The 14411-nt window shown below is 51.2% G+C and overlaps 1 protein-coding gene across 1 annotated transcript; it reads right to left on the bottom strand.

The window, feature by feature from the left end:
• Positions 1 to 582: 582 nt before the first annotated feature.
• Positions 583 to 12776, bottom strand: BCL3 (BCL3 transcription coactivator). Its single transcript, XM_058823144.1, has 9 exons — positions 12510 to 12776; positions 11106 to 11265; positions 7746 to 7854; positions 5623 to 5860; positions 4730 to 4818; positions 3647 to 3724; positions 2378 to 2545; positions 1516 to 1591; positions 583 to 887 (listed from the first exon to the last, which is right to left on the bottom strand). The coding sequence occupies exons 1-9, from the start codon at positions 12721 to 12723 to the stop codon at positions 649 to 651; spliced, it is 1371 nt and encodes a 456-aa protein (XP_058679127.1). The 5' UTR covers positions 12724 to 12776; the 3' UTR covers positions 583 to 648.
• Positions 12777 to 14411: the final 1635 nt, after the last annotated feature.

The following is a 14411-nucleotide window of genomic DNA, read 5'->3' as shown; positions in this document are numbered from 1 at the left end:
CCAGTCCCTCCCAGTTCGTCCCAGTTCAATCCCAGTTCATCCCAGTGACTCCCAGTTTGTCCCAACTCATCCCAGTCCCTCCCAGTTCCCTCCCAGTTCATCCCAGCAGCTCCCAGCCCATCCCAGTTTGGCCCAGAGTCCTCCCAGTTCAATCCCAGTTCATCCAAGTCCCCCCCAAACCCCAAACCAGTACAAACCAGTAACCCCCAGTTCCCTCCCAGTTCAATCCCAGTTCATCCCGCTAATGCGAAACCCCAAACCAGTACAAACCAGTAACTCCAAATCCCCTCCCAGTTCATCCCAGTTCATCCCAGTTTGGCCCAGAGTCCTCCCAGTCCCTCCCAGTTCAATCCCAGCAACCCCAAACCCCAAACCAGTACAAACCAGTGACCCCCAGTTCCTTCCCAGTTTGTCCCAGTCCCTCCCAATCCTCTCCCAGTTCCCTCCCAGTACAAACCAGTAACCCCCAACCCCCTCCCGGTTCGTCCCAGTCCCCTCCCAGTCCAGTCCCCTTATTTTATTTTATTTTATTTTATTTTATTTTATTTTATTTTATTTTATTTTCTTTTGTTTTGTTTTCTTTTATTTTCTTTTGTTTTGTTTTCTTTTATTTTATTTTATATTTCATTTCATTTTATTTCATTTTCTCTATTCTCCGTTAATGCTGCTCTGGCCCCGCCCCTCCCGTGGGCGGAGCCTCTGAGGGCCAAAAGGGCGTGGCCTTGCCATGGCCGCATCTGATTGGTCCCTGCTCTGCTGGTGGGCGGGGCCTCCCTGCGCTCCCGCCAATCTGCCAGGAAGCTCCGCCCCTTCCACCCGATTGGCTGTTTGTGCGGGAGTGGGCGTGGCTCCTGATGTGGAAGTGGGCGTGGTTTCGGAGGCGGGGCCTGGAAAAGGGGGCGGGGCCAGAGGAGGCAAAATTGGGGATTTTTTCAGACTGGAGCCCCAAAATTGGGAAATTTCCCCCCAAAATTTGGGAACTTTCACCCAAAACTCTCCAAAATTTGGGAGTTTCCCCCAGGATCCCAAAATTTGGGAATTTCCCACCCCAGGACCCCCCAAAACTCGGGAATTCTCACCCAGGACCCCCCAAAATCCCTTCAGGGACTCCAAAATTCGGGACATTTCCCCCAAAATTTGGGAATTCTCACCCAGGACCCACAAAATTCCCCCAGGAACCCCAAATTTTGGGAATTTCCCACCCAGGACCACAAAATTTGGGAATTTTTCCCCCCCCAAATTTTGGAATTTCCCACCCAAGACCCCCCTTCCCCCCCCCACAAAAATCCACTCAGGCGCCCCCAAAATTTGGGATTTTTCACCCAAAAAAATTTGGGAATTTTCCCCCCAAAATTTGAAAATTTTCCCGCCCCCCCCCAAAAAAATTTGTGAATTTTGCCCCAAAAAAATTTGTGAATTTTGCCCCAAAATTTGTGAATTTTGCCCCAAAATTTGGGATTTTTCCCCCCAAAATTTGGAATTTCCCCCCCAGGACCCCCCAAATTCGCTCCTCACCGTGGGGGGGGTCCCGGGGGGATTTTGGGGGGTCCTGGGGGGGTCTCGAGGCTTTGCCCCGCAGGATGTCGATCACCTGGGCGGGGCAGAAACACCAAAATCACCAAAAATTTCACCCAAAATCCCCAAATTTCACCCAAAATTTCATCCAAAATGCCCCGAAATTCCTCCGAATTTATCCCAAGTTCATTTCAAATTTATCCCAGATTTTTTTCAAATTTATCCCAAATTTATTCAAATTTATTCCAAATTTTTTTTCCAACTTTATCCCAAAATCATCCCAAATTTATTCCAATTCATTCCCAATTTCTCGCCTGCCCCAGACTCACCTGTGGCTGCAGCTTTGGGACTCAAAATCCCCCAAAAGTTCCCATTTAAACCCCCCCCAATTTATGCAGATTTATGCAAATTTATGCAAATGTCCCACCTGCAGCCATGTCGTTGTGCAGGTTCCTGAGGCCGCAGTCGGCGCCCAAATACCCCAAACAATCCCATTCAAAACCCCTAAATGCATTCAAATTTATGCAAATTTATGCAGATTTCCGTTTTTCCCACCTGGGCGCTGGCGGCCACGCCCGGGGCCGAGTCGTTGTGCAGGTTCCTGAGGCCGCGGTCGGCGCCCAAACACCCCAAAAAATCCCATTTAAACCCCTTAAATATATTCTAATTCATGCAAATTTATGCAGATTTCTGTGTTTCCCACCTGGGCGCTGGCGGCCACGCCCGCGGCCGAGTCGTTGTGCAGGTTCCTGAGGCCGCGGTCGGCGCCCAAACACCCCAAAAAATCCCCAAAAAATCCCATTTAAACCCCCTAAATGCATTCCAATTCATGCAAATTTATGCAGATTTCCGTGTTTCCCACCTGGGCGCTGGCGGCCACGCCCGCGGCCGTGTCGTTGTGCAGGTTCCTGAGGCCGCAGTCGGCGCCGCAGCGCAGGAGCAGCCGCAGCAGCCGCAGCAGCCCCCGGCCCGCGGCCGCGTGCAGCGCGGTGCAGCCGGCGTACGACTGCGCGTTGACGCTGGCGCCGTGCTGCAACCGCCGAGAAACAACTTTACACCCCAAATCCCCAAATCCCCAAATCCCCAAATCCCAAAATCCCCCCTCAGACACCTCCGAAATCCAGAGCTATTCCAAAAACACCAAAATTGCCACAAACTCCCCCCAAAATTCTCCCTGAAACCCCCCAGAACGCCGGAAAATTCCCCAAATTCGCCAGAAAATTCGCCCGGAATTTCACACGAAAGTCTCCCAAAAATGCTTCCCCAAATCTCCCAAAAATGCTTCCCCAAATCGCCAAAAATTCCCAAAAAAGCCCCGTAAAATTCCCCTAAAAATACCCCAAAATTGCCACAAAGTTCCCTCAAAATTCTCCCTGAAACCCCCCAAAATGCCGGAAAAGTTCCCCAAATTCGCCAGAAAATTCGCCCGGAATTTCACCCAAAAATCTCCCAAAAATGCTTCCCCAAATCGCCAAAAATTCCCAAAAAAGCCCCGTAAAATTCCCCTAAAAATACCCCAAAATTGCCACAAACTTCCCTCAAAATTCTCCCTGAAACCCCCCAAAATGCCGGAAAAGTTCCCCAAATTCGCCAGAAAATTCGCCCGGAATTTCACCCAAAAATCTCCCAAAAATGCTTCCCCAAATCGCCAAAAATTCCCAAAAAAAGCCCCATAAAATTCCCCTAAAAATACCCCAGAATCCCACAAACTTCTCCCCAAAAATTCCCCCCGAAAATTCCCATAAAATACCAAAAAAATTACATTAAAAATTGCATGAAATCATTCCAAAAGTCACCCCAAAAAAATCCCATAAAATTCTGTAAAATCACCCCAAAGTCATCCCAAAACTCACCCCATATATTCCATAACATTTCCCAGAAAATCCCATGAAAATCCCCAAAAATACCTGAAAATCCAAAAAATAACCCCAAAATTCTGCAAAATCCCCCCAAAAAATCCCCCCAAAAATTCCCAATACTCCCCCCAAATCCACCTAAAATTCCCAAATTTTCTCCAATTTTCCCCAAATTTCCCCCGAAATTCCCCCCAAAACCCCCCAAAATTCCCAAATTCTCCCAAAACTTTCTGAAGATTCCCCAAATTTCCCCCAAATTTGCAATTTTTGCCCACCTGGAGCAGGAGCTCGGCCATCTCCAGGCTGTCGTTCTCCACCGCGTGCAGCAGCGGCGAGCGCCCGCTCTTGATGTCCTGCAAGGGCCCAAAAAATCCGAAAAACATTCCCCAAAATATTCCCCCAAAATCCCAAAAAACTCCCAAAAAATCCCTCCAAAAAATCCCAAAAAAATTTCCCAACACATTCCCCCAAAATCCAAAAAAAAATCCCAAAAAAATCCCCAAAAAAATCCCCAAAAAATGCCCCAAAATAAAAAAAAAATCCCAAAAAATCCTAAAAAAATCCCCCCAAAAATCCCCCAAAATATTCCCCCAAAATCCCAAAAAATCCCTCAAAAAAATCCCAAAAAATACCCCAAAACATTCCCCCAAAATCCAAAAAAAAACCCAAAAAATACCCCCAAAAAATCCCCCAAAAATGCCCCAAAATCCAAAAAAATTCCCAAAAACTCCCTTAAAATCCCAAAAAATTCCCAAAAAATCCCCTCAAATATCCCCAAAATATCCCCAAAACCCCAAAAAATCCCCTCAAAAATCCCCAAAATATTCCCCCAAAATCCCAAAACATTCCCCCAAAATCCCCCCAAAAAATCCCCCAAAAAAACCCCAAAAAATCCCAATTTCCCCCCAAAAATTCCCCCAAAATTCCTCAAAAATTAAGAAAAAACTTCTCCATATTTATCCAAAAATTGCCCCCCAAAAATTCCAAAAAATCCCAAAATAATCCCAAAAAATCCCAATTTCCCCCAAAAATCCCCCCAAATGCTAAAAAAATTCCCCCAAAAATCCTCCCCAACCTGGCCAAAATTCACAAACAATTCCTCAAAAATCCCCCCAAAAATCCCCAAAAATTCAAAAAAAATCCCTCCCACTTTCTCCAAAAATTCACCCCAAAAATCCTAAAAAAAAATCCCAAAAAATTCCAAAAATCGAAATAATTCCCCTCAATATTCCCCAAAAAATGTCCCAAAAATCCCAAAAAAACCAAAACAATTCCCCAAAACTCCCCTTTAAACCCCCTCAAAATTCCCAGAAAATCCCAAATTTCCGGAATTTCTGGAATTTTCCGGATTTTCTCACCCCGGCATCGACGTCGGCGCCGTGCTGCAGCAGCAGCAGGACGCTCTCGCGGGAGCCCGAGGCCACGGCCACGTGCAGGGGGGTCAGACCTGCGGAGAGAACGGCAGAAAATTCCCCAAAATAGTCCCAAAAATATCCCAAAATATTCCCTAAAAATCCCACAAAATATCCCAAAAATATCCCAAAAATTCCCCAAAAAATCCCACAAAAATTCCCAAAAATATCCCAAAATATTCCCAAAAATATCCCAAAATATTACCAAAAATTCCGCAAAATATTCCCAAAAATTCCGCAAAATATTCCCAAAAAAATTCCCAAAAATTCCCCCAAAATCCCTGAAAATTTCATGAGAAATTCCCAAAATATTCCCCAAAATATTCCCCCAAAATTTCCCCAAAAAATTCCCAAAAATATTTTTTTAAAAATTCCCCAAAAAATCCTGAAAATTTCCCCTTTCCCCCCCCCCAATTTTTCCCCAAATTCCGCCCATTTTTTTCCCCAATTTCCCCCAAACCCCCAAAACCCGAATTTTTTTCCCCAAAATCCCCCATTTTTCCCCAAAATCCCCCATTTTTTCCCCCAAATCCCCCATTTTTCCCCAAAATCCCCCATTTTTTTCCCAAAATTCCCATTTTTCCCCCATTTCTCCTCACCCTCACAATCCCCCGCCTGCAGATCCACGGGGCTCCCCCGGGGCTCCTCCCCCAATTTCCCCCTTTTTTTCCCCCCAATTTTTCCCCCAATTCCGCCCATTTTTTTCCCCCATTTCCCCCAAACCCCAAAATCCCCAAATTCCGATTTTTTCCCCAAAATCCCCCATTTTTCCCCAAAATCCCCCATTTTTTCCCCAAAATCCCCCATTTTTTCCCCGTTTTCCCCCCATTTCTCCTCACCCTCATAATCCCGCGCCTGCAGATCCACGGCCCCGCCCCCGGGGCCCCTCAGGAGCTCGCGCAGGACGCGGGGGCGTGGCCCGGCCGTGGCCCCGCCCCCCCCGGCCAGGTGCGAGCCGCAGGCGAGGTGTGCGCATGTGCGGCCCAGGCGGTCCGGGCACGTCGGCGACGCGCCGTGCGACACCAGGAGGCGGACGAGCGACACCTGGCCCGTGATCACCGCCAGGTGCAGGGGCGTCTGTGAGGGGACAATGTGACACAGGTGTGTGACACAGGTGAGCGACACCTGGCCCGTGATCACCGCCAGGTGCAGGGGCGTCTGTGGGGACAGGTGTGTGACACAGGTGTGACACAGGTGAGCGACACCTGGCCCGTGATCACCGCCAGGTGCAGCGGGGTCTGTGAGGGGACAGGTGTGTGACACAGGTGAGCGACACCTGGCCCGTGATCACCGCCAGGTGCAGCGGAGTCTGTGAGGGGACAATGTGACACAGGTGTGTGACACCTGGCCCGTGATCACCGCCAGGTGCAGGGGCGTCTGTGAGGGGACAATGTGACACAGGTGTGTGACACAGGTGAGCGACACCTGGCCCGTGATCACCGCCAGGTGCAGGGGCGTCTGTGGGGACAGGTGTGTGACACAGGTGTGACACAGGTGAGCGACACCTGGCCCGTGATCACCGCCAGGTGCAGGGGCGTCTGTGAGGGGACAATGTGACACAGGTGAGCGACACAGGTGAGCGACACCTGGCCCGTGATCACCGCCAGGTGCAGCGGGGTCTGTGAGGGGACAATGTGACACAGGTGAGCGACACCTGGCCCGTGATCACCGCCAGGTGCAGCGGGGTCTGTGAGGGGACAGGTGTGTGACACAGGTGTGTGACACAGGTGAGCGACACCTGGCCCGTGATCACCGCCAGGTGCAGGGGCGTCTGTGGGGACAGGTGTGTGACACAGGTGTGACACAGGTGAGCGACACCTGGCCCGTGATCACCGCCAGGTGCAGCGGGGTCTGTGAGGGGACAGGTGTGTGACACAGGTGAGCGACACCTGGCCCGTGATCACCGCCAGGTGCAGCGGAGTCTGTGAGGGGACAATGTGACACAGGTGTGTGACACCTGGCCCGTGATCACCGCCAGGTGCAGGGGCGTCTGTGAGGGGACAATGTGACACAGGTGTGTGACACAGGTGAGCGACACCTGGCCCGTGATCACCGCCAGGTGCAGGGGCGTCTGTGGGGACAGGTGTGTGACACAGGTGTGACACAGGTGAGCGACACCTGGCCCGTGATCACCGCCAGGTGCAGGGGCGTCTGTGAGGGGACAATGTGACACAGGTGAGCGACACAGGTGAGCGACACCTGGCCCGTGATCACCGCCAGGTGCAGCGGGGTCTGTGAGGGGACAATGTGACACAGGTGAGCGACACCTGGCCCGTGATCACCGCCAGGTGCAGCGGGGTCTGTGAGGGGACAGGTGTGTGACACAGGTGTGTGACACAGGTGAGCGACACCTGGCCCGTGATCACCGCCAGGTGCAGGGGCGTCTGTGAGGGGACAGGTGTGTGACACAGGTGAGCGACACCTGGCCCGTGATCACCGCCAGGTGCAGGGGGGTCTGTGGGGACAGGTGTGTGACACAGGTGTGTGACAGGTGAGCGACACCTGGCCCGTGATCACCGCCAGGTGCAGGGGCGTCTGTGGGGACAGGTGTGTGACACAGGTGTGTGAGTGACACAGGTGTGTGACACAGGTGTGTGACACAGGTGAGGGACACCCAGGGACAGATGACACAGTGACACAGGTGTGTGACACAGGTGTGTGAGTGACACAGGTGTGTGAGTGACACAGGTGTGTGACACAGGTGAGGGACACAGGTGAGGGACACCCGGGGACAGATGACACAGTGACACAGGTGTGACACAGGTGAGGGACACCCGGGCACAGGCGAGGGGGCGGGGCCAGGGGCGTGGTCAAGGTTGGAGAAAGGGGCGGGGCTAAGTGACCCCCCACAATGTCCCCAAAGCCCCTCAATGTCCTCAACCCCAAATCCCCCAATGCCCCCAATGTCCCCAATGTCCCCAAGCCCCCCATGTCCCCAGAGTGTCCCCAGGTGTCCCCTCACCTGTCTCAGGTGGTTGTACACGTCCAGGTCGCGCCCCCCCCGCAGGAACAGCGCCACCAAGCGGCGGGCGACGGGAACAGCGCCCTGCGCCACCGCGATGTGCAGCGGCCTGGGGACAGTGGGGACAGTGGGGACATTGGGGACAGCGAGGGGACATTGGGGACAATGGGGACAGTGAGGGGACATTGGGGACAATGGGGACAGTGAGGGGACATTGGGGACAGTGAGGGGACAATGGGGACAATGGGGACAATGGGGACAGTGGGGACATTGGGGACAGCGAGGGGACAATGGGGACACTGGGGACAGCGAGGGGACATTGGGGACAATGGGGACAGTGAGGGGACATTGGGGACAATGGGGACATTGAGGGGACAATGGGGACAGCGAGGGGACATTGGGGACAGTGAGGGGACATTGGGGACAATGGGGACAGTGAGGGGACATTGGGGACAGCGAGGGGACATTGGGGACAATGGGGACAATGGGGACACTGAGGGGACATTGGGGACAGTGAGGGGACATTGGGGACAGCGAGGGGACAATGGGGACAATGGGGACAGCGAGGGGACATTGGGGACAATGGGGACAATGGGGACATTGAGGGGACATTGGGGACAGTGAGGGGACATTGAGGGGACATTGGGGACAATGGATACATTGGGGGCAATGGGGACATTGAGGGGACATCGGGGACACTGAGGGGACACTGGGGACACTGAGGGGACATTGGGGACAGTGAGGGGACATTGGGGACATTGGGGACATCGGGGACACTGAGGGGACACTGGGGACACTGAGGGGACATTGGGGACAATGGGGACATTGGCCACACAGCGCCCTGCGCCACCGCGATGTGCAGCGGCCTGGGGACAGCGAGGGGACATCAATGGGGACACTGGGGACACTGAGGGGACATTGAGGTAAATTTGGGGCATTTGGGGACATTGGGGACATTGCGCAAAAATGGGGAAAAATGGGGAATAATGGGGTTGGGGACATTGGGGACACTTTGGGGACATTGGGGACACTTTGGGGACACTTTGGGGACAGTGGGGACAATGGGGATATTCAGGGGTTTAGGGACACTGAGGGGTTTTGGGGACATTGGGTGCGCTGAGAAAAAATGGGGGAAAATTGGGACAAAATGGGATTGGGGACATCGGGGACATCTTGGGGACATTTGGAGGATTTGGGGGATTGGGGACATTGGGGACGTCGAGGGCATTTGGGGACATTGGGGACAAAGCAGGAGCTGGGGACATTTGAAGGGTTGGGGACACTCAGGAAAAAATGGGGGGAAATTGGGGAAAATGGGATTGGGGACATTTGGGGACATTGGGGACATTTGGGGCCACTTGTGAGAAAAAAAGGGGGAAAATTTGGGGGGGGGCTTGGGGACATTGGGAGCTACCAAATGTCCCCAAATGTCCCCAAGTATCCCCAAAAGTCCCCAAAACGTCCCTAAAAATCCCAAAAATGTCCCCAAATGTCCTCAAAATGTCCCCAAATGTCCCCAAATGTCCTCAAAATGTCCCCAAATGTCCCCAAAAGTCCCCAAAAATCCCCAAACCCGCGGGGGGGGGGGGGGGGGGGGGGTGTGGGCGGCGCCGTTCCCGCCCCTCCCCCCGCGCTGTTCCCGTAAGGGGGCGTGGCCTCGCGCCGGTGGGCGTGGCCTCGCCTCCCCGGTGACGTCACCGCCGAGCGCTGGGGATTCCCCGCAGGGTGGGGGAGGGGAATTCCCACGGTCCCGGGGGGGGAGGGGGTCCCCGAAATTCGGGGGGGGGGGGGGGAGGGGACATTTGGGGACATTTGGGAACATTTGGGGACATTTGGGGACATTTCGGGGACATTTTTGGGGACATTTTTGGGACATTTTGGGAGATCCCAAAGGGGAAAATTTGGGGGAATCCCAAGCGGGGGGAGGGGGTGGGGTGGGGGAGGGGTCCCGTGGGGTTTTTGGGGGGGGGGGGGGTCCCACAAATTTTGGGGGGGTCCCACAAATTTGGGGGGTTCTGGAGGGGATTTGGGGGAGGTTTCATAAAATTTTGTCGCTTCCCGGGTGGATTTTTGGGGATTCCCGGGAGATTTTGGGGGATTTTTTGGGTTTCCCGGGTAATTTGGGGGTCCCCAGGCGGATTTTTGGGGGTTCCCCTGCTGGGTTTGGCGATTTTTGGGGTTCCCGGGCGGATTTTCCGGAATTCCCAAATGAATTTTTGGGATTTTTTTGGGTCCCCAAAGGGATTTTGGGGATTTTTTTTGGGGCTCCCCAGTGGATTTTAGGGATTTTTTTGGGGGTTTTCCAGGGGGATTTTTGGGACTCTCGGGTGATTTTTGGGGTTTCCCCGCTGGATTTTGGGGGGATTTGGGGATTTTTTTGGGGTCCCCAGGTGGATTTGTCGATTTTTGGGGTTCCCAGAGGGATTTTGGGGATTTTGGGGGGTTTCCCAGGCAGATTTTTGGGGTCCCCAGGTGATTTTGGGATTTTTGGGGGTTTTATGGACGATTTTTGGGGTGTTTGGAGGATTTTTGGGGGATTTTTTGGGGGTTTTTTTTTGGGGTGTTCCAGGTGGATTTTGGGGCTCCCAGGTGAATTTTTGGGAGTTTTGGGGTTCCCCACACAGATTTGGTTTTTATTTTGGGGTTCCCCGGGTGGATTTCGGGGCGATTTTGGGATTTTTAGAGGCATTTGGGGATTTTGGAGGGGATTTTTTGGGTAAAATTGGGGGGATTTGGGGATTTTTGGGGGGATTTTTTTGGTGGATTTTGGGGATCTTTGGGTGAATTTTTGGGGGGATTTTGGGGATTTTTGGGGGATTTTTGGGTGAATTTTTGGGGGGATTTTGGCTGATTTTTTGGGGGGATTTTTGGGGGCGGATTTTGGGATTTTTGGGAGAATTTTTGGGTGAATTTGGGGTGGATTTTGGGGTGAATTTTTGGTAATTTTGGGGTGGATTTTGGGCTGAATTTTGGTATTTTTCGGGGGAATTTTGGGGGAATTTTTGGTTGAATTTTTGGGTGAATTTTTTCGTGGATTTTTGGGTGAATTTTTGGGGGGATTTTGGGGGGTTTTTGGGTGAATTTTTTTGGGGATTTTGTGGGGATTTTGGGGTGAACTTTTGGTATTTTTGGGTGGATTTTTGGGGTGAATTTTTGGTATTTTTGGGTGGATTTGGGGGTGAATTTTGGGTATTTTTGGGGGGATTTTGGGGTGAATTACGTTATTTTTGAGGGGAATGTTGGGGTGATTTTTGGGTGATTTTTTGGGGGGATTTTGTGGGGATTTTGGGGTGAATTTTTGGTATTTTGGGGGGATTTTGGGGTGTACTTTGTTATTTTTGGGGTCCCCCGGGCACTCACGTGTCCCCGTCCTCGTCCTGCCGGGTGGCGGCGGCGATGGCGGCGGCCAAGGGGGGCTCGGGGGGGACCCCCAAATTTGGGGAGCCCAAAAGGGGCGGGGGGGGAACCCCCAAAACCCCCCCGGGCCCCAAAAACGGCAGCGGAGGCTCCGCCCGCGGACCTGGAAAATTGGGGAAAAATTGGGGAAAAGTTGGGAAAAAAATGGGGAAAAAATTGGGAAAAATTGGGGAAAATTTGGGGGGAAAGTTGGGGGAAAATGGGTGAAAAATGTGAGGGAAGTTCAGAAAAAAATTGGGGAAAAAAGTGGGAAAATTTGGAGGAGAAATTGGGAAAAAGTGGGGAAAATGGGGGAAAAAATGGGAGGAAATTAGGGAAAACTGGGGGAAAATTGGGGGAAAATTGGGAAAAAATTGGAGAAAATTTGGGTATTTCTGGTGGGAAAAGTGGGAAAAATTAGGAATAAAGTTGGGAGAAAAGTGTGGAAAAAAGTGGGAAAATTTTGGAGGAAAAATAGGGAAAATGGGAGAAAATCTCAGAAAATTGGGGAATTTTCGGGGGGAAAGTGAGAGAAGAATTGGGGGAAACAGGGGAAAATTGGGAAAAAATAGGGGGAAAATGGGAAAAAATTTGGAATAAAGTGGAAATAAAGTGGGGAAAATTGGAGGGAAATTAGGGAGAAAATTGGGAAATTTTCAGGGGGAAAGTGAGGAGTAATTTGGGAAAAAATGGAGGAAATTTAGGGGAATTTGGGAAAAAAGTGGGAAAAATTTGGAGGAAAAGTGAGAAAAAGTGGGGGGAAATTGGAGGAAATATAGGGGGGAAAAGTGGGAAAAAATAGGAGAAAAATTAGGAAAAAAGTGGGGAAAAATTCAGAGAAAAATTAGAGAAAACGGGGGAAAATGGGAAAAATTGGTGGGAAAGTTGGGAAAATTGGGGAATTTTGGGGGGGAAAAAGTGGGGGAAAATTTGGAGGAAAATTGGGGAAAAAGTAGGAAAATTTTTGAGGAAAATGGGGGAAAATTTGGAGGAAAATTTAGGGGGAAATAGGGGTAAAATTGGGAAAAAATTAGGAAAAAAAGTAGGGAAAATTTGGGGGAATAAAGTGGGACAAATTTGGAGGAAAATTGGGGGAAAAGTGGGGGGAAAAAGTGGGAAAAAATGTGGGAAAATTGTAAAAAATTGGGGAAAAAGTGGGAAAATTTTGGAGGGAAAATTAAGGAAAAATGGGGGAAAATTTGTAGGAAAATGGGGAAAATTGGTAAAAACGTAGGAAAAAAGTTGGGGGAAAAATTGGGAAATTTTTGGGGGGAAATTTGGAGGAAATTTGGGGGAAAATTTGGAGGAAATTTGGGGAAAAAATGGGGAAAAAAAGCGGGAATAAAGCGGGGAACAGCGGGGTCTCACCTGTTGCGGTGCCGGATTTTGGGGGCGGCCGGACCGGGGCGCTCGGGGGGGGCTCCCCCAGAGCCCGGGGGTCTCCCCCGCCCCCCAGCACCGAGCGGCGCTTCCGGAGCGGCAGCGACGCCTCGGGGGTGGGGGAGGGGCGGCGTTTTTGGGGGGCCCGGGGGGGGTTCGGGGCGCGGCGCGTGCGCAGATCCACCGGCAGCTCCTCGGCCATCGGGGGGTCCCGGGACGGGTTTTGGGGGGGATCCCCCCCGAAGGGACCTCGGGCTCCGGCGGAGGCGCCGCGGCGGCGGAAGCGAGCGGGGAATCCCCGCGGCGGGGGGGGCGGGGCCGCCCGGCCACGCCCTTTTCCCCGGTGGACACGCCCACTGCGTTTAGACCACGCCCGCTCCGCTGCCGTCCCGCCCCCGGTGTTGTTGGGAGCGCCCGTTGAGCGTTTAGGCCACGCCCAGTCCGTTTAGACCACGCCCGCTCCGCTGTGGGCGCGCCCCTGGCGTTGTTGGCCACGCCTATTCCCCGTTAGCCACGCCTCCTCTGTTTTAACCACGCCCGCTCCGCTGTGGGCGCGCCCCTGGCGTTGTTGGCCACGCCTATTCCCCGTTAGCCACGCCTACTCTGTTTTAACCACGCCCGCTCCGCTGTGGGCGCGCCCCTGGCGTTGTTGGCCACGCCTATTCCCCGTTAGCCACGCCTACTCTGTTTTAACCACGCCCGCTCCGCTGTGCGCGCGCCCCTGGCGTTGTTGGTAGCGCCCATTGAGGGTTTAGGCCACGCCCCCTCCGTTGTGGACACGCCCATTCCCCTATGGACACGCCCATATGTGTTGTGGTCACGCCCACATCGCGTTTAGGCCACGCCCATCGCAGGGACGGCGAAATTTGGGGGCGGGTTTGGGGAATCGGCGGGAAAAAATTAAATTTGCCGCGAAATTGAGGGGGAAAAAAGGCAAAATTTGGCGCAAAATTGTGAAAAATTGGCAAACAAATGGAATAAAATTTTTTAAAATCCACCAAAATGACCCCAAAAGTTGGCACAAATTTTTGGGTGGGGATTGGGAAAAAAGAAAGTCAAAACGGGCTCGAAATTCCACCCAAAAAAGTCTCCAAAAATCCTCAAAGTCCGCTTAAAAACGAAAAGAAGATCAGGTCAAAATTTCTCACAAATTAAAAAAAAAAAAAAAACACAAAAATTGGACTAAAATTCTAAAGAAAAAGCCTCCAAAATTCCACTACAAAAGGCCCAAAAAATCCAAAATTACCCCCCAAAATTAAACCAAATTTCTATAAAGCAAGTCCCAAATCAGCCGAAAATGCTGCAAAAACCAAAAATTAGCTCAGAATTCCTCAATATCCAATAAAAAAACCCAAAAATCCTCAAAATCCACAAAAAAACCCTCAAAATTCCCCAATTTTGATTCGAAATCCAATTTAAAAACACACAAATTCTTCAAAATCAGCTAAAACCCCCTGAAGTTCCCAAAATTCTTTAGAATCTAAAAAAAAATCCCAAAATTTCTTCCAAATAATTTTTAAAAATCCCAAAATCCGCTTGAAATTCCTCAAAATCGAATTTTAAAAACGCAACATGTCCCAAAATTTCTCAAAATCCACTCAAGAAATTCCCCCAAAATCCACAGAAAACCCCAATAAATCACCAAAATCCACCCAGAACATCCCAAAATTCCCCCCAAAATCCTTAAAATAATTTGAAAAAATAAAATCAAAATTTACAAAAAAAATCCCTAAAATTTCCCAAAATTAAAAAAAAAAAATTTCCTGAAAATCCTCGAGAAGTTCCCCAAAAATCCCCCCCCAAAAAAATCCCAAAATTGGCTCCAAATTCCCCCAAAATTCCTCGTGGGGACGGCGGGAGGGACCTGGGGACACTTTGGGGACACTGGGA

This window comes from Ammospiza caudacuta, chromosome 38, assembly GCF_027887145.1.
Source record: "Ammospiza caudacuta isolate bAmmCau1 chromosome 38, bAmmCau1.pri, whole genome shotgun sequence".
Classification (NCBI taxonomy): Eukaryota; Metazoa; Chordata; class Aves; order Passeriformes; family Passerellidae; genus Ammospiza; species Ammospiza caudacuta.
The sequence above is the reverse complement of the archived record's forward strand: the minus strand, read 5'-3'. Positions and strand labels throughout refer to the sequence as shown.